General features: G+C 41.8%; 1 protein-coding gene across 1 annotated transcript in view; it reads left to right on the top strand.

The window, feature by feature from the left end:
• The window catches only part of LOC132402411 (kinesin-like protein KIF25), a 44,921-nt gene extending 29,519 nt beyond the window's left edge, over positions 1–15,402 (top strand). The window contains exon 6 of the mRNA XM_059985269.1: positions 15,334–15,402. Within this exon, the coding sequence (XP_059841252.1) occupies positions 15,334–15,402 (69 nt within the window). The remainder of the gene's footprint in view (positions 1–15,333) is intronic.
• Positions 15,403–18,189: the final 2,787 nt, after the last annotated feature.

Here is an 18,189-nt window from a genome sequence, read left to right as displayed (position 1 = left end):
ACAGAAGGACTTAGATTAAGAGAATGGGTAAAGAAGTGACAGATGGAATACAGTATTGGGAATTGTATGGTAGAAGAAATAAAAGGATATACTATAAATGGAGAGAAAATTCAAAAATCGGAGGTGCAAAAGGACCTGGGAGTCCTTATGCAGGATTCTCTAAAAGTTAATTTGCAGGTTGTGTCAGTAGTGAGAAGGCAAATGTGATATCAGCACTCATCTAATCTAATTAATTTCAAGAGGATTAGTATTTAAAGCAAGGATGTAACGTTGAGGCTTTATAAAGCTGTGGTGAGGCCTCACTTCCAGTATTGTGAGCAGTTTTGGCTCTTGATCTTAGAAATGTTGTGCTGACATTGGAGAGGATTCAAAGGAGGTTCACAGAAATGATTCTGGGATTGAAAGTCTTGCCATATGAAGAGCATTTGATAGCCCTGGGCTTGTACTCACTGGAATTCAGAAGAATGAGGGGTGATCTGCTTACAACAAGGGAAGCAAGAGTCAGATACAGGAGAGTACCCCTGTGGCTGTCCCCCTGAACAATAAGTACTCATGTTTGAGTACTGTTGGGGGGACGGGCAACCTGGGGGAAGAAACAATGGCCGCACCTCCGGCATAGTGTCTGGCCCTGTGGCTCAGAAGGGTAAGGAAAGGAAGAGGATAGCAGCAGTGATAGAGGACTCTATAGTTAGGAGGTCAAACAGGTGATTCTGTGGATGCAGGAAAGAAACAGGAATGGTAGTTTGCCTCCCAGGTGCCAGGGTCTGGGATGTTTCAGATTGCATTCACAATATCCTGAAGTGGGAAGGAGAACATCCAGAGGTTGTGGTACATATTGATACCAACGACATAGGTAGGAAAAGGCTTATTGAGAAAGTAAGGAGGCATGGGATCCAAGGAGACCTTGCTTTGTGGATCCAGAACCGGTTTGCCCACAGAAGGCAAAGAGTGGTTGTAGACGGGTCATATTCTGCATGGAGGTCGGAGACCAGTGGCATGCCTCAGCAATCGATTCTGGGACCTGTTCTCTTTGTGATTTTTATAAATGACCTAGATGAGGAAGTGGAGGAATTGGTTAGTAAATTTACTGATGACACAAAGGTTGGGGGTGTTGTTGGAGGGCTGTCAGAGGTTACAGCAGAACATCGATAGGATGCAAAACTGGGCTGAGAAGTGGCAGATGGAGTTCAACTCAGATAAGTGTGAAGTGGTTCATTTTGGTAGGTCAAATATGATGGCAGAATATAGTATTAATGGTAAGACTCTTGGTAGTGTGGAAGATCAGAGGGTTCTTGGGGTCCGAGTCCATAGGACACTCAAAGCTGCTGCACAGGTTGACTCTGTGGTTAAGAAGACATACGGTGCATTGGCCTTCATCAACCATGGGATAGAATTTAAGAGCTGAGAGGTAATGTTGCAGCTACTACTGGTCAGACCCCACTTAGAATACTGTGCTAAATTCTGGTTGCTTCACTATAGGAACGACATGGAAATCAAAGAAAGGGTGCAGAGGAGATTTACAAGGATGTAGCCTAGATTAGGGAGCATACCTTATGAGAATAGGTTGAGTGAACTTGGCCTTTTCTCCTTGGAGCAACGGAGGATGAGAAGTGACCTGATAGGGGTGTATAAGATTATGAGAGGCATTGATAGTGTGGATAGTCAGAGGCTTTTTCCCAGGGCTGAAATGGTTAGAACAAGAGGGCACAGTTTTAAGGTGCTTGGAAGTAGATACAGAGGAGATGTCAGGAGTAAGATTTTTATGCAGAGGGTGGTGAGTGCGTGGAATGGGCTGCCGGCGACGGTGGTGGAGGTGGATACAATTGGGTCTTTTAGGAGAATCCTGGATAGGCACATGGAGCTTAGAAAAATAGAGGGCTACGGGTAACCATAGGTAATTTCTACAGCATTGTGGGCCGAAGGGCCTGTATTGTGCTGTAGGTTTTCTCTCTTTCAATATTTTTACTAGTTTCTGCATAGAGGAATACAGAGTACAAGAAGATATATATTATAAGTCAAAAGAAAAAAATAAAATAGTATCAAACACATTGTATTAAAAATACGGTTACAATCACAAAACCTTGTATTCTTAAAAATTAAATTAAATCGTAATATTGAAATATAATAATTTGTTACACAGAAAAGAAAATCTAAACTCACTACCAAAGTCAGAGCTGTTAGGAAAAGCAAGAGAAAAGGGAAAAAAACCCTTATCATATAATAAAATATATTATTAGCCACCATCTATTTTACAACAAATCAAAGGTTTTGAAAGTAACTCAAAAATGGTCCCCACAATGTATAAAAGTCTTGGCTAGATTCAAAAGCTGAACAATGGATCTTCTGTAAATTTAAACATGACATAACATCCAGTAACCGTTGAACGTGAGTAGACGGAACAGCATCCTTCAATTTAAGCAAGAGCATCCTCCTGGCTATAAGAGAAATAAAAGCCAAAATATGCAAATCAGGTGTCTCCAAAGTAAAGTCTAACACTGGTTTTCTTCAACTTGCCCATTGTATTGGCATATTGTAAATAGTAAAATTTAGTTCATTTAGCTTCTTGTAAACATTGCTAATTAAAGACACTTTTCTTGTTAGGAATTACGTGGGAATATTAGAGTGCATTGCAGAGTACGCCCACCTATGTCATTAAACTCTGTCGAAGGTGATGCAAGTATGTTGGAAAGGTAACATATGCTGCACCTCTGTGCTAAGTTATTTCCCTTTGCTGCAGCAGCTGGAAAGTTATAAGTGTAATGCCTACACATTTAGTGCTGATTATAGATGTAGTATTTAGATTTTTGATAGCAATTGTATTCCCAGCCTCCATATCTGTGGGCTACAGAGGGGAGATGGTGACATCTAGGCTAGCTGCTGAATCTTTGAAGAAGGACCAGTCTCCCAACTCAAAGCAGTCATGTGGAAACTCATCTATCTCGTGAGACCAGTACTATGTGACTTCACACCAAACACATTGGAGGTGCAGAACATGTTGTTTGAACATCTTCTCCTCTGGTATGACTTATTGATTAAGTTCTGTGATATACCATAGTTTATTAAATCCTTAGTTTTGTATCAGCCATAGCTGGCACATCTGGTATAGCCCCATTCATTTGACCACTTTGAGACATCTTGGGCCAAAGATTCCAAGAGGCAGTGCTGAGGTTGCACATAGAAACATAGAAAATCTACAGCACAATACAGGCCCTTCGGCCCTCAATGCTAGCTTTCTATTTTACTAAGCTCCACGTACCTGTCCAGGAGTCTCTTAAAAGACCCTATTGTACCTGCCTCCACCACCGTTGCCAGCAACCCATTCCACGCAGTTACCACTCTCTGCGTAAAAAAACTTACCCCTGACATCTCTGTACATACTTGCAAGCACCTTAAAACTGTGCCCTCTCATAATAGCAATTTCAGCCCTGGGAAAAAGCCTCTGACTATCTACAGGATCAGTGCCTCTCATCATCTTATTCACCTCTATCAGGTCATCTCTCATCCTCCGCCGTTCCAAGGAGAAAAGGCCAAGTTCACTCAACCTATTCTCATAAGGCATGCTCCCCAATCCAGGCAACATCCTTGTAAAATCCTCTGCATCCTTTCTATGGTTTCCACATCTTTCCTGTAGTGAAGTGACCAGAATTGAGCACAGTACTCAAAGTGGGGTCTGACCAGAGTTCTGTACAGCTGTAACATTACCTCTCGGCTCTTGAACTCAATCCCATGGTTGATGAAGACCAATGCACCATTTGAGTGTCCTATAGACTTGGACCCCAATATCCCTCTGATCATCCACACTGCGAGTCAGCTTTAATTGCATTATTTTTTGAATATTTCCTCCCATGGCATGGCTCAAAACGCAGTGTCTGTTTTCAGAGCCTGCTTTGGGTATGCGAGTGACACGGCATGCTCACAATTGCCAAATGAGTATAACTAGCCCCTCGATACTGGGCATGTTGCCTTGGGAGGGGACATTGATATTGGTTTGTTTATCTTTGCAGTGAATTTTGAGATGACAACTTTGAGTTAGATGCTTTTTACAGTGCTTTAAAGGCCTGCTGTAGTTGGTCCTGGTCCTGGAAAACTTTATAATAGCAAAGATCACTACTGCTTGGTACTTCATAAGTTTTGTGCCAGGTTTGGAGTTTTGACATTTAAACATCCTTTGTGTTCTCAATTTATCAAGGGCCAGGCTGGTGCATGGAAGAAGATGTCTGCCTTCTCTGAGATGTAGTTCCTGTGATATCATTTATACTATTGTTTTGTCATAATATTTACATTAATTATAGCTTCGTTGTTTTTAAATAAATGTACTTTAAGTCAATTGCAGCTGAAACATCTCTGATTAATTACCATTTAAATCCCATTGGAACAGGCCTTTGTCTGTAAGAGCTATCAGTGCTCTCAGGAGAGTGCTGGCAGGGCCTGAAGATGTTTCCTCCGGAATTGTGATACAACTCATGGGACAGTCATTGTGGGGTCAATGTTGTTTTAGTGGAGGTGGGGGGGGGGCAAATTCAGATGGTGGAATCTCATTTGTGTATGATCTGTCACAATGTAAAAGTCAAAACAAAGTTGAACGATATTACATCTGGATCACTGGCTCCGGTATCTCCATTTTAAAATCTTGGTTTGGTCAAAAAGAACCTGTCTGCAGTGCCTTGTACAATTCCAAATTAAATTTCCCTATGTAAATCGTTGTTTATTGTAATACAGTTGTAAATAAATCATTTGGACAAAGACTTTTAATTTTCTCAACTCAGTTGACATTTCACTTTCTCCAGATTTTTTATATATTTAGCATTTACCTTTTTATTTTTAATGCAGATTTTAAACTTTTATTTGCCATAGGGTTAAGTCCAAACTGGAATAATGGAAACATGAAAAAGGATGCAGGGTTGAGCAGCATAAGCACAAGAAAGGGAAAGAGTATAAAGATTATTTTGGGATCGGAACATTCCTGGCAAGGGCTGTATTTATTGCTGATCCCTAGTTGCCTTGAAAATATTTTGAGCTGTTTCTGGTACCACTTTATATTTCTACAATGCTGGTGGGAAGGTAATTCCAGGAGTCTGAAGAGGATGTTATAGTTGGGATTGGAACCATAGTGATAGAGCTGAGGATGAGCCAGCAGGTTTACAAGTAGATGATGGGTGTAATATTGTGGAGGAAAATATTGAGAGTTAAAGATTTTGGTAGACAGAGGGTTAATCTTAGCTTTTTGAGCATGGAAACCAGTTTGCAGCTTGTAATAGATATGGCCTTAGCTTTCAGTAGAGACGGTTCTTAGAATAAATACTTGCAGTTGCTCATCTTGTAAAAATTAGACTCAGACAAAACAGACAAACTGTTAATACAAAGTTATACACAGGACTGAATTTTTAATTTTTGGCTTATGCCATGAGTATAGTTTATCACAAGAGAATTGCATGCGAATCTACCTTTCCTTTTTTAATTCACAAGGGTAATTGAACAGCCTTTGCTTTTGCAATTGATTTGTACATGCATAAAAAAAGCTGCACTCTGTATTATTTAGAGTTTGAAACCCACTGTTAGAGGTTCCACTCCTACACAATTTCGTAAATAAAGCTCTCTTTTCTTCAAAATCCATGTCTAATTTACACTTGATCAAATTTCTTTAGCAAATTAATTTCCCTAAAAATGAATGTAAGGAAGGACAAGCCAATGATTGGGTACAAATGCAGACGGAGCAAAGAGTTCAAAATTCAAAATGTCAAAGAATGCTGGACTGAAGGTGCTGTATTTAAATATGCATATCATTCAGAGTAAGGTAGACGCATTTTGGCGCATTTTGAGATTGGTTGGTATGATGTTGTGAGCATCACTGAGTCGTGGCTGAAAGAAGGCCATAGTTGGAGCTTAACATCAATGGATATACTTTGTACCAAAAGGACAGCAGGAAGGCATAGGCGATGGTGTGGCTTTGTTAGTAACAGATGGAATTACATCTTTAGAAAGAGGTGTCATAGGGTCCGAGAATGTTGAATTTTTGTGGGTCGAGTTAAGAAACTGCAAGGGTAAAAAAAAAGTCATTATGGGAATCATACATAGGCTTCCGAATAGTAGCCAAGATGTGGGGTTGAGATTATAAAGGGAGCTGGAAAAGGCATGTAATAAGGGTAATGTCACAATTGTAATGGGGGACTTCAATATGCAAGGGGATTTGGAAAATCACGTTGGTGTCAGATCACAAGAGAGGGAATTTGTTGAATGCCTATGAGATGGCTTTTTGGAGCAATTTATGCATGAACCTAGTTGGGGAAAGGCTATCTTAGATTGGGTGTTGTGCAATAACCCAGATGTTAGGGAGCTTCACATAAAGGAACCCTTAGGAGGCAGTGATCACAATATGGTTGAATTCATGCTGCAATTTGAGAGGGAGACAGTGGGAAGTTGTATGATTAGGAAGCTTTGAAAATCCAACAAAAAGCAACTAAATAGGCTATAAGAACAGAAGAGAAAAGGGAGGTGAGAATTGACATTGGACCATTGGATGATGATGCTGGTGAAGTAGTAATGGGGATAAAGAAATGGCAGATGAACCTATTGAGTATTTTGCATCAGTCTTCATTGTGGAAGACACTGGCAATGTGTCAGAGGTCCATGTGTATCAGGGAGAGGGTGCCATTGCTGTTACAAAGGAAATAGTGCTATGCAAACTCAAAGGTCTTAAGGTGCATAAGTCACCTGGACCAAATGGACTACATCCCAGAGTCCTGAGAGATGTTGCTCAAGAGGTAATGGATGCATTGGTCATGATCTTTCAAGAATCACTTGATTCGGACATGGTCTCAGAGGACTGGAAAATTGCAAATGCCATTCCACTCTTTAAGAAGGGAGGAAGACACAAGAGAGGAAATTATAGGCCAGTTAGCCAAACCTTAGTGCTTGGGTAAGTGTTGGAGTCTATTACTAAGGATGAGGTTTCGATATACTTGGAGACAAATGATAAATACGGTAAGTCAAAGTCAGCATGGTTTCTGTAAAGAGAAATCTTGCCTGACAAATCTGTTAGAATTTTATGAGGAAGTAACAAGCAGAGTGGACAAAGGAGAGGCAGTGGATGTCATTTACTTGGATTGTCAGAAGGCATTTGATAAGGTGCCACACATGAGGCTGCTTAACAAGATAAAATCCTATGGAGTTACAGAAAAGATACTGGCATTGATAGGAGGCAACAAGTGGGAATAAAGGGGGCTTTTTCTGGTTGGCTGCCAGTGACTAGTGTTCCTTAAGGATCAGTACTGGGACTGATACTTTTCACATTATTTGCCAAAGATTTGGGTAATGGAATTGATGGCTTTGTGGCAAAGTTTACGGATGATATGAAGATAGGTGCAATTTTTGCAACAGGACTTGGACAAATTGGAAGAATGGGCAAAAAAGTGGCAGATGGAATGCAGTATTGGGAAATGTATGATAATACATTTTGGCAAAAGGAACAATAGCATGGACTATTATCTAAATGGAAGAAAATTCAGACACCAGAGATGCAGAGGGTCTTGGGAGTCTTTTTGCCAGACTCCCAGAAGGTTAATTTACAGGTTGACTACGGTAAAGAAGGGAAATGCAGCATTGGCATTTATTTCAAGGGAATAGAATATAAAAGCAAGGAGATAATGCTGAGCATTTATAAGGCATCTGTCAGGTTGCACTTGGAGTATTATCAGCAGTTTTGGGCTCTATATCTCAAAGGATGTGCTCCTATTGGAGAGAGTCCAGAAGAGGTTTCTGAGGATGATTCCTGGAATGAAGGGGTTAACATATAAAGAACGTTTGCAGCTTTGGGTCTGTACTCACTGGAATTTAGAATGTGGGGGATCTCATTGAAACCTACTGAATGTTGAAAGTACTAGAGAGGGTGGACGTGGAAAGGATGTTTCCAATAGTGGGGGTATGCAGGATCAGAGGGCACAGCCTTAAAATTGAGGAACAAGGTATTAGAACAGAGGTGAGAGGAATTTTTTTTTAGCCAGAGAGTAGTGAATCTGTGGAATGCTCTGTTACAGACTGTGGTGGAGGCCAAGTCCATGGGTATATTTAAAGGAGAAGTTGATAGTTTCCTGATCGGTCAGGGCATCAAAGGATATGGTGAAAAGCCAGTTTTCTTTCTTCCGTGGATTCTGTCTCTTTCACCAATCGACTTCCTACTTCTTTGCTTCAACCCACCCCCTCCAAGTTTTACCTGTTGCGTGGTTCTTCTCCCTCCCCTCCCCCTACTTTTCATATCTACTCTTTAGCATTTTTTCTCCAGTCCTGCTGAAGGGTTTCGGCCCGATGCTGCCTGGTCTGCTGAGTTCCTCCAGCATTTTGTGTGTGTTGCTCAGATTTCCAACATCTGCAGATTTTTTTTGTTTCTAACTTAGGCCTATTTTATCTCATGCTTCTAAGTACTCCAGAACCTCATTCTTAATAATGGATTCCAACATCTTCCCAACCACTAAAGCCAGGCTAACTGGCCTATTATTTCCTCTCTTCTGCTTCCCTCCCTTCTTAAGCAGTGGAGTGACATTTGTAATTTTTTAGATCTCTGGAACCATTCCAGAATCTAGTGATTCTTGAAGGATCATTACCAATGCCTCCACAAACTTTTCATCTTCCTCTTTCAGAACCCTAGTGTGTGGTCCATCTGATCCACATGACTGACCTGCCTTCTGACCTTTCAGCTTCCCAAGCACCTTCTCCTTAATAATGGCATCTACTCTCACTTCTGACCCCTACCACTCTCAAATTTCTGGCATACTGCTAGTGTATTCCACAGTGAAGACTGACGCAAAATACTATTAAGTTTGTCCGCCATTTCTTTGTCTGCCATTTCTACCTTTCAGGCATCATTTTTCAGCAGTCCAATCTCCACACTTGCCTCTCTTACACTTTATACCTTTTGGTATCCTCTTTCATATTATTGGCTAGCGTACCTTCATATTTCATCTTTTCTCTCCTTTTGGCTTTATTTGCTTTCTGTTGGTTTTTAAGAAACTTCCCAATCCTCTAACCTCCCATTAAGTTTTGATATATTACATCTCCTCTCTTTTCCTTTTCTGATGTCTTTGACTTCCTTTGTCAGCTATGGTCACCTCATCCCAGTGTGGCTTCCTGTATATCGTTGAGACACAGCGTAGAGTGGGATACCGTTTTGTCAAGCACCTTTGCTCTGTCTGCCAAAAAAGTGGGATTTCCCGGTAGCCACCCACTTCAATTCTACTTCCCATTCCCATTCCAACATGTCAGTTGAAGTCTTTCTCTACTGCCATGATGAGGCCACACTTAGGTTGGAGCAACAACACCTTGTATTCCTTCTGGGTAGCCTCCAATCTGCTAGTATGAACATAGATTTCCTCAAACTTACAGTATTTGCTTCCTTCTCCCTTCACCATTTCCCATTCCTGTTTCCCCCTCTCTCCTTACCTACCCATCACCTCCCTCTGGTGCTCCTCTCCCCTCCCCTTCTAATGTGGTCTTCTGTCCTCTATCAGATTTCCCCTTCTCTAGCCTTTATCTCTTTCACCAATCAACTTCCCAGCTCTTTATTTCACCCCTCCTCCTCCTAGTTTTACCTTTCACCTGCCTCCTTGTACTTTCACCTCCCTTCCCTCCACCTTCTTATTCTAACTCCTTCCCCTTTCCTTTCCAGTCGGTGAAAAGTCTTGGCTGGAAGCATTGATTGTTTCCTCTTTTCCATAGATGCTATCTGACTTGCTGAGTTCATCCAGCATTTTGTGTGTTCTGTCATATGATCACTGCCTCCTAAGTCTTTCTTTACCTTAAGGAAGGATGTGTCAGCATTGGAGAGGAAGTTTATAGGAATGAACCCAGGAATGAAAGGGTTAACATGAGCATTTGATGGCTGTAGATCTGTGGTCACTGGAGTTTAGAAGAATGGCAGGGGTATCTCATTAAAACTTTATGTAATTGAAAGGCCCAGATGAAGTGGTCATGGAGAGGATGTTTCCAATAGTGGGAGAGTCAAGAGCCAGAAGGCACAGCCTCAGAATAGAAGGGTGTAGAACAGAAATGAGGAGGAATTTCTTTAGCCAGATGATGATGAAAGGAGGCCAAGTCATTGGGTATATTTAAAGTGGTTCTTGATTTGGAAGGGTGTCAAATGTTACAGGAAGAAGGCAGGAGAATGAGATAGAGAGTTATAATAAAATGGGGTTGAGAGGGAAATAAATGGCAGAGAAGACTTGATGGATTGAATGACCTAATTCTGCTCTTTTGTCTTATGGTCTTACATGATATTTTACAGGTCTGTTGCTGGATCTGAGCAGGTGATTCATTTGATTAATGATGTGAGTACCATCTCCTTATTATCTAATATTAATATAATTTTTTGATAATCTACCATGAAAGAATTATTACCTGGCATTTTAGTACAGGCGAGATCTGGAAACCCAGTTTTCAGAGAGTGCGTGTGTGCTGATGGAAAGGCCTTGCCAATGATGCACCCAGCCTGATTTCTGAATATCTTGCAATAATCAAGTCTGGCAAAAGCCAGAAAAGAAAGCTTTTACTTTTGTCATAAATTAAAAAAAAATCCTATGTCAATTTGTATCTTAGAATTTTTGCTTTGATATGCTGTTCTTTATGTCTGCCTTGAATTACCATAATCCATCTATTCGTAGAATTTTTCTGAATATACCCTTAATATTGTTAGATCTCTGCAGTGCAGTCTCCAGGATATATAAAGGCCCTGTCTTGAGCTGCTCTGGATCTAATCCATTTAGCATAATTGTAATGCCCATCAGCATCATGAGGACTGGTGGAAGTATTCAAGGATATCTTCAATCTCTCACTGCTGCAATCAGAGGGTCCCAACTGCTTGAAAAGAGTGACAATCATACCAGAGCCCAAAAAGACCAGGGTGAGCTGCCTCAATGACTATCATGTAGTTGCACTCACATCTTCTGTGATAAAGTGCTTTGAAAGGCTGGTCATGGCTAGAATCAACTTTTGGCTATACGTGGATCTGGATCCACTGCAATTTGCATATTGCCACAATATGTCTACAGTGTATGCAATCTTACTGGCTCTCCACTTGGCCTCTGATCACCTGGATAATGGTATTATCTATGCCAAGCTGCTACTTAGTGACGAGAGCTCAGTTTTCAACATAATCATACCCTCACTTTCAACCAGCAAGCTCCAAAACCTGGGCCTCTGTACCTTCCCCTGAAACTGGATCCTTGACTTCCTCACAAGGAGACCACAGTCAGTGTAGATTGGAAATAACATTTCCTTCTCACTGACATTCAGTGCTGGTGCGCCTCAAGGACGCGGGCTTAGCCCACTGCCCTACTCTCTCTCCACACCCATGATTTGTGGCTAGGCACATCTCAAATGCTATGTATAAATTTGCTGATGACACAACTATTGTTGGCAGAATTTCAGGTGGTGATAAGGAAGAATAAGGAGTGTGATAGATCAACTGGTTGAACGGGGTCACAGTTACAACCTTGCACTTAACATCATTAAGACCTAGGAATTGATTGTGGATTTCAGGAAGGGAATTGATGGTTCAGAAAGGAAAGAGTGAGAAGTTTCAAGTTCCTGGGTATGGACATCTCTGATGATCTAGCCTGGGCCCATCATATTGATACATCTAAAAAGAATGCATGACATGCAGCTATATTTTATTAGGTATTTGAGGAGAATAGGTATGTCACCAAAGACACTCGTAAATTTCTATAGATGTACCTTGGAGAGCATTCTAATTGGTTGAAACACCGTCTAGTATGGAGGGGCCACTGCACAGGATTGGAAAAAGCTGCATGAAGTTGTAAACTCAAGCAACTTCCTCCCCGAAATCAAGGACACCTTCAAAATGCAATGCTTCAAAAAGCTGGCATCCGTTATTAAGGACCCCCATCTCCCAGGACATGCTCTCTTCTCATTGCTTCCATCAAGGAGGAGGTATAGGAGCCTCTAGACACACACTCAACATCTCAGGAACAACTTCTTCCCCCGGCCATCAAATTCCTGAATGCAATAAGCCCACATGCACTACCTCAGGTTTCTTCCTCTGTTTTTAGTAACAAATTATGTATTTAAATGAAATTCAGTACAAATTAGTACATGACAAATACTACTACGGTATGATAAAACTGTGTATTAGTTCCCAGTAGTTATCAATGCTACTTTTGTTCTTTTGATAGACTATATTAAACAAACAAAATCAGCGCAGATACAGTACCTATAAAAAGTATTCATCCCCCCCCTCCAAGAAGTTTTCATGTTTTATTGTTTTATAACATTGAATTGCAGTGGATTTCATTTGGATTTTTTGACTGATCAACAGAAAAAGAATGGGACCCTTCATTAAGACTGGAGAAAAAAATGAGTCAGAGTAAGGGGATGAAGAACCACAAGGTGAAAGGTGAAATGGTGGTCAGGGAGGAGTGAAGTAAAGAGCTGGAAAATTTATTGGTGAAAGAGATACAGGGCTGTAGAAGGGGAATCTTCTACAGAAGACCATTGGAAGTAAGAAAAGGGGCAGAGAGAGGTGATAACCCCAAAGGAGATAAGGTGAGAGAGGGGAATGGGGAATAGCGGGTGGGGGGAGCATTACCAGAAGTTCAAGAAGTCGATTTTCATGCCATCAAGTTGGAGGCTACCCAGATGGAATAAGGTGTTGCTGTTCCAACCTAAGTGTGGCCTCATTGTGACAGCAGAGGAGGCCATCGACTGACATTGGAATGGGAATGGGAAGTGGATTTAAAATGGGGGTGGGCATTGGGAAATCCCACTTAGTCTGGCAGATGGAGCATGGGTGCTTGGTGATGTGGTCTCCCAATCTGTGTCAGGTCTCACCAATATACAGGAAGCCACACCGGGAGCACCGGATACAGTAGATGACCCCAGCAGACTCACACGTGAAGTGTTGCAGATGTGGCACTTACTCTGCTTGCAAGGATAAGTGCCAGGAGGGAGATCAGTGGGGAGGGATGAATGGATAAGGGAGATATGTAGGGAGTAATCTCTGTGGAAAGCAGAAAGTGGGCGGGGAGTGTGGAGGAAAAGACGTGCTTGGTGGTGAGATCCCATTGATGCTGGGGGAAGTTATGGAAAATTATGTATTGGATGTGGAGGCTGGTCAGGTGGTAGGTGATGTCAAGAGGTACCTTATCCCTGGTACTTTGGCAGGAGGATGGTGGGAAGGCAGACATGCGCAAAGTGGAAGAGATGTAGTTGAGAGCAGAGTTGATGGAGGAAGAGAAGCCCCTTTCTTTGAAGAAAGAGGACATCTTAGTTCTAGATTGAAACATATCCTAAGAGCAGATGGAGTGGAGACAGAGGAATTGAGAGAAGGGAATAGCTTGGATTCCCAGCATCTGCAGATTTTCTCTTGTAAATAATCGATTACATAAGTATTCACCCCCTTCAAGTCAGTATTTAGTAGATGCATCTTTAGCAACAATTACAGCCTTGAGTCTGTGGGGATAGATCTCTGCCAGCTTTGTACATCTGGTCACTACAATTTTTCCCTATTCTTTACAAAATTGCTCAAGCTCTGTCAGGTTGCATGGGGATCGTGAATGAACAGCCCTTCTCAAGTCTAGCCACAAATTTCTCAATTGTTTTGAGGTTTGGACCCTGACTTTGCCATTCTTTGTTGTTTTTAAGCCATTCCTGTGTAGCTTTTGGCTTTATGCTTGGGGTCATTGTTTTGCTGGAAAACAAATTTTCTTCCAAGGCACAGTTCTCTTGCAGACTGTGTCAGGTTTTCTCCCAGGATTTCCCTGTATTTTGCTGCATTTATTTTACCCTCACCCTTCAGAAGCCTTCCAGGGCCTGCTGCAGTGAAGCATCCCCACAACATGATGCAGCCACCACCATGCTTCACAGTAGCACCTTCAAAGATGGTGTGTCTTTGATTATGTGAAGTGTTTAGCTTACGCCAAACATAGCGCTTGGTCTGCTGGCTGAAAAGCTCAATTTTGGATTCATTAGATCATAGAACCTTCTTCCAACTGACTTCAGAGTCTCCCACAAGCCTTCTGGAAAGCTATAGCCAAGATTTCATCTGGGTTATTATGGAGGAGGGGGCTGAATGCAGGCAGTCCCCGGGTTACGAACAAGTTCCGTTCCTGAGTCTGTCTTTAAGTCGGATTTGTACGTAAGTCGGAACAAGTACATCCAGTATTATTTAGCATCAGTCAAGCGTTTGTTTTAGTATATAGTATGTATTTTACCTTTCTATGCATATAAAATACTTAAGAAACATATGTTTTCCAATAATTAAACCACTGTGTTGCTTAGTAATAATTGTAGCTTTCATCAGGGCAGGGCCTTTCACATACTCCATTATTCTCACCTTATCCTTTAGAATTGTTCCGATCGTTGACTAACTGTAGCCTAACACTTTTCCAGTGACTGATGACGTTTCACCTCTTTCCAAACACTTTATTATTTCCACTTTATTTTCAGTAGTGATCGTTTCCTGTCAATGGAACAGAAACATTGTAGGCAGCGGGTCCCAAGCTCTGCCGGGTCCTAAGGACCACCACACTGAATTTCCCGGGTCCTAAAGTCCACCACACTGAGACAGATTAAATGGGACAAGTGGGGGCTGTGCTGGGTTTGGGTATTTGATCCTCCACAATATTCTGTGAGGGAATTTAAACTGGAGGTGGCAGTGTTTTTTTAACGAGGTTGAGTTGTGAGCTCGACATCAACCTGGTGCGCTTGGGAGTGGTCTGTCACTGGATCGAACTCGAGACCCTCTGTCCTCGAGCCCAGCGCTGATCTCACTGTGCCACCAGCTGACCGGAAAAGGGGTGGGGAGTCAGGGTGAATTTTGCTCAGAAAAACTTAAGCCAAATACAAAGTTACACACTCAACACAGTGTCAACGGCAATGACTTAAAATGGCGGAAGGCGTTGCAATCCGACTTAAAATGACGGACGGCATCGCAATCCGACTTAAAATGGCAGACAGCATTGCGATCTGACTGAAAGTGGTGGACAGTGTTCTTCTTCCTCGGTTTATAAGTATGAGTTGTTCGTAAGTCGGACGTTCGTAACTTGGGGGCCACCTGTACTTATGCAAACAATTATTTTGTGTTTTATATTTGTTTCCTTGAGGTTGTTAGAGCTCCCAATGATGAGCCTCAAATAACCTCTGACAACCAAGTCCGGCTCCTGGCCTTCATGTGTGACTTACCTACTAAGCCCGGCTGAACCATTTCTAAACAGGCAGTTGACTGGTGCCTTAAAACCAGTCATTTTGGGCAGATGGGGCTCCTCAGCTGTAGTGGTAGCTCATCTAGGAGAAGGAAAATTCTGATCTTAAATTTCTGCTGTCTTGCAGCTAATCCCAGTCATGGGGAATGCTTCTGGAGTAAACCCCAAGACAAAAATTCGGAGCTGGAGTCCCTAAATCAGTTCTACATTGAGTTCAATGTTGAATGGCAACTCCTGCAACTGAACTGTATCGGTCTCTGTCATTCCTCTGGCTTCATCAGTAGCGTGGAGTAGCTTGCTACATGGGCAACAGCTTGCTCTCCGTATTGTATGATGGAGGCCTCAGAAATTTGTAATTAATTTAAATCACTTTGTAAAGATCTGTTTTCACTGACACAAATGGTTTTTTTTCTGTAGATCAGTGTCAAAAAAGACAAAGTAAATCCACTATGACTCAATGTTGTAGAACAACAAATCATGAAAACTTCTGGGGGTGGGGATGGTGAATACTTTTTATAGACACTGTATGTGATACAGATAGTGCATTACCTTTATACAATGTGTTTGCCATTGCATCCTACAAATGTTTGTTTCCATTCAAGATGATTGTAAGTACCTTAAAAATTTTCATAGCTTCAAACTTGTTGAAGTAGTGAAATCATCTAATTTTTACTCCCAGCCATTTCTGGCATCTCCAAGCCCCAGTGATGAAACCGCTTTGAGCAAAACAGTTTTGAATTGTCTTACTGCTTATTTCTCACCAACTATCACTGCCATAAATTGGTTCTTTATGAATACAAACACACACAACTGATACTATTTAAAAATTGTTCACCCTAAGCTCAATGTAGGGTCTATTTGCCACACAAGTGCATGTGACTGACATTAGTTGGAGACTGTTTGGCAACAGTCTCCTGTCCTAATTAATTGGCATAGTGTCTTAAATAAATGAAGGTAATCCTGCCTATTTCTCAGTTAGTTTTTGATCTTTAAGAGTTGTCCAAAATATACAGCTGCCCCAATTAACCGATGTCCCAATTAACCAAAATCCACTGTATATACCTATTATTATGTCTTGCAGTGTACTGCTGCCGAAAAACAAAGAAATTTCATGGCATATTCTGGTGATATTAAACCTGATTCCACTGTTGTATTCTTTCTTTCCCTGCTCATTGCCATCATCGCCATAATCACAGTGTCTGAGCTGCCAATTACAGGTGTTCTAAGCTGATCCTTACTACAAATTTAAGACATACTTGAGGTACCCCTTTTGATTGCTGGTTGAAGGAGATTTTAAAATAGGAAATACGATGCTTATTTGTGATTAATAACTCAGGAACAATGCAAAGAATTCTGAAATATAAACACTTTTTCTCGTAGCCATTTCCTAACTTGCAGAGTAATTCCAATATTTTCTAGTTTTGTTTTAGGTTTATTTTTATGCTCATTTTAAAACAGTTTTGACTTGAGTTTGTTTACTGTCCAGAGAAGAAAGCAGTATCTAATCTACACACACGAAAAGAGAGGCTTCAGTCAGAGAAAGCAAAAGAAAAGAAAAGCTAAAGATTTTCTTTTTCTTTCCCTTCTTTATACCTGCTCAGCTAGGACAGTAGAGATGCCAGGCAGGATAGCTGAATGACCCTGTTGTGGGATGTGGGAAGTCACGGAGACCTTCAGTGTCTCCAAGGACTACAACTGTGAGAAATGCATCCAGCTGCAGCTTCTAACAATCTGTGTTACGGAGTTGGAGCTGGAACTGGATGAACTCTGAATCATTTGGGAGGCTGATGGGGTGATAGATAGGACATATGGAGAGGTAGTTACACCCAAGGTGCAGAACACAGGAAACTGGGTGACAGTCAGGAAGGAGAAGGGGTTTAGGAGCCAGTACAGAGTGGCCCTGTGGACATGCCCCTCAACACTGGTATATCACTTTGGATACTGTTGGGAGGTATGACTGACCAGAGGAAAATCACAGTGGTTGGGTCCCTGGCACTGAATCTGCCTCTTGTGACTCAGGAAGGAAGAGGGGAGAGCAGGCATGCTGTGGTAATAAGGGATTCATTAGTTAGAGGAATAGACAGGAGGTTCTGTGGGCGAGAAGGAGATTCCCAGATGGTATGTTGCCTACCGGGTGCTAGGGTTTGGGACATCTCAGATCGAGCCCTCAGTATTCTTAAGTGGGAGGGTCAACAGCCAGAAGTTGTAGTCCAGGGTGAATGGGCAGCTGTAGCACTTAGGCCATTTGCAGGGAAAGTGCCAGGAGGGATGATTGGACAAGGGAATCATAAAAGGAGAGATCTCTGCAAGGGGGGCGGGGAGGTAAAGATATGTTTTCTTTTATATCAAAGGGTAGGATCCTTTGGAGATAGAGGATGATGTGCCAGATGCGGATGGTAGGTAAGGACAAGAGAAACTCTATTACTGTTAAAGCAGCAGGAAGATGGGGTGAGCACGGATGTTCATAAATGGAACAGTTGCGGGTGAGGGCAGCATCAATGTTGGAGGAAGGGAAACTCCATTCTTTGAAGAAGGGAGACATCTCTGATGCTCTGGAAAGGAAAGCCTCATGAGAGAATGAATTGACTTTATTTTGTACATCCTTCACATACCTAAGGAGCAAAAATCTTAATGTTACGTCTCCATCTAAATGTGCAATGTGCAATCATGGTAATTTATAATAAATAGAACAGTCAGTGCAATATAGAGTATGCTCAAATTAGCGTTCCCAGCAGCCCATTCCACGCACTTATCACTCTCTGTGTAAAAAACTTAACCCTGACATCTCCTCTGTACCTACTCCCCAGCACCTTAAACCTGTGCCCTCTTGTAGCAGCCATTTTAGCCCTGGGGGAAAAAGTCTTTGACTATCCACATGGTCAATGCCTCTCATCATCTTATACACCTCTATCAGATGAGGGAGAGCTTGTTTTCTTGACACCACTGTGTCAGAGATGGCTTCTTCCCTGTAGGTCACCTAGTT

The sequence above is a fragment of the Hypanus sabinus genome, chromosome 12, assembly GCF_030144855.1.
Source record: "Hypanus sabinus isolate sHypSab1 chromosome 12, sHypSab1.hap1, whole genome shotgun sequence".
NCBI lineage: Eukaryota > Metazoa > Chordata > Chondrichthyes > Myliobatiformes > Dasyatidae > Hypanus > Hypanus sabinus.
The sequence above is the reverse complement of the archived record's forward strand: the minus strand, read 5'-3'. Positions and strand labels throughout refer to the sequence as shown.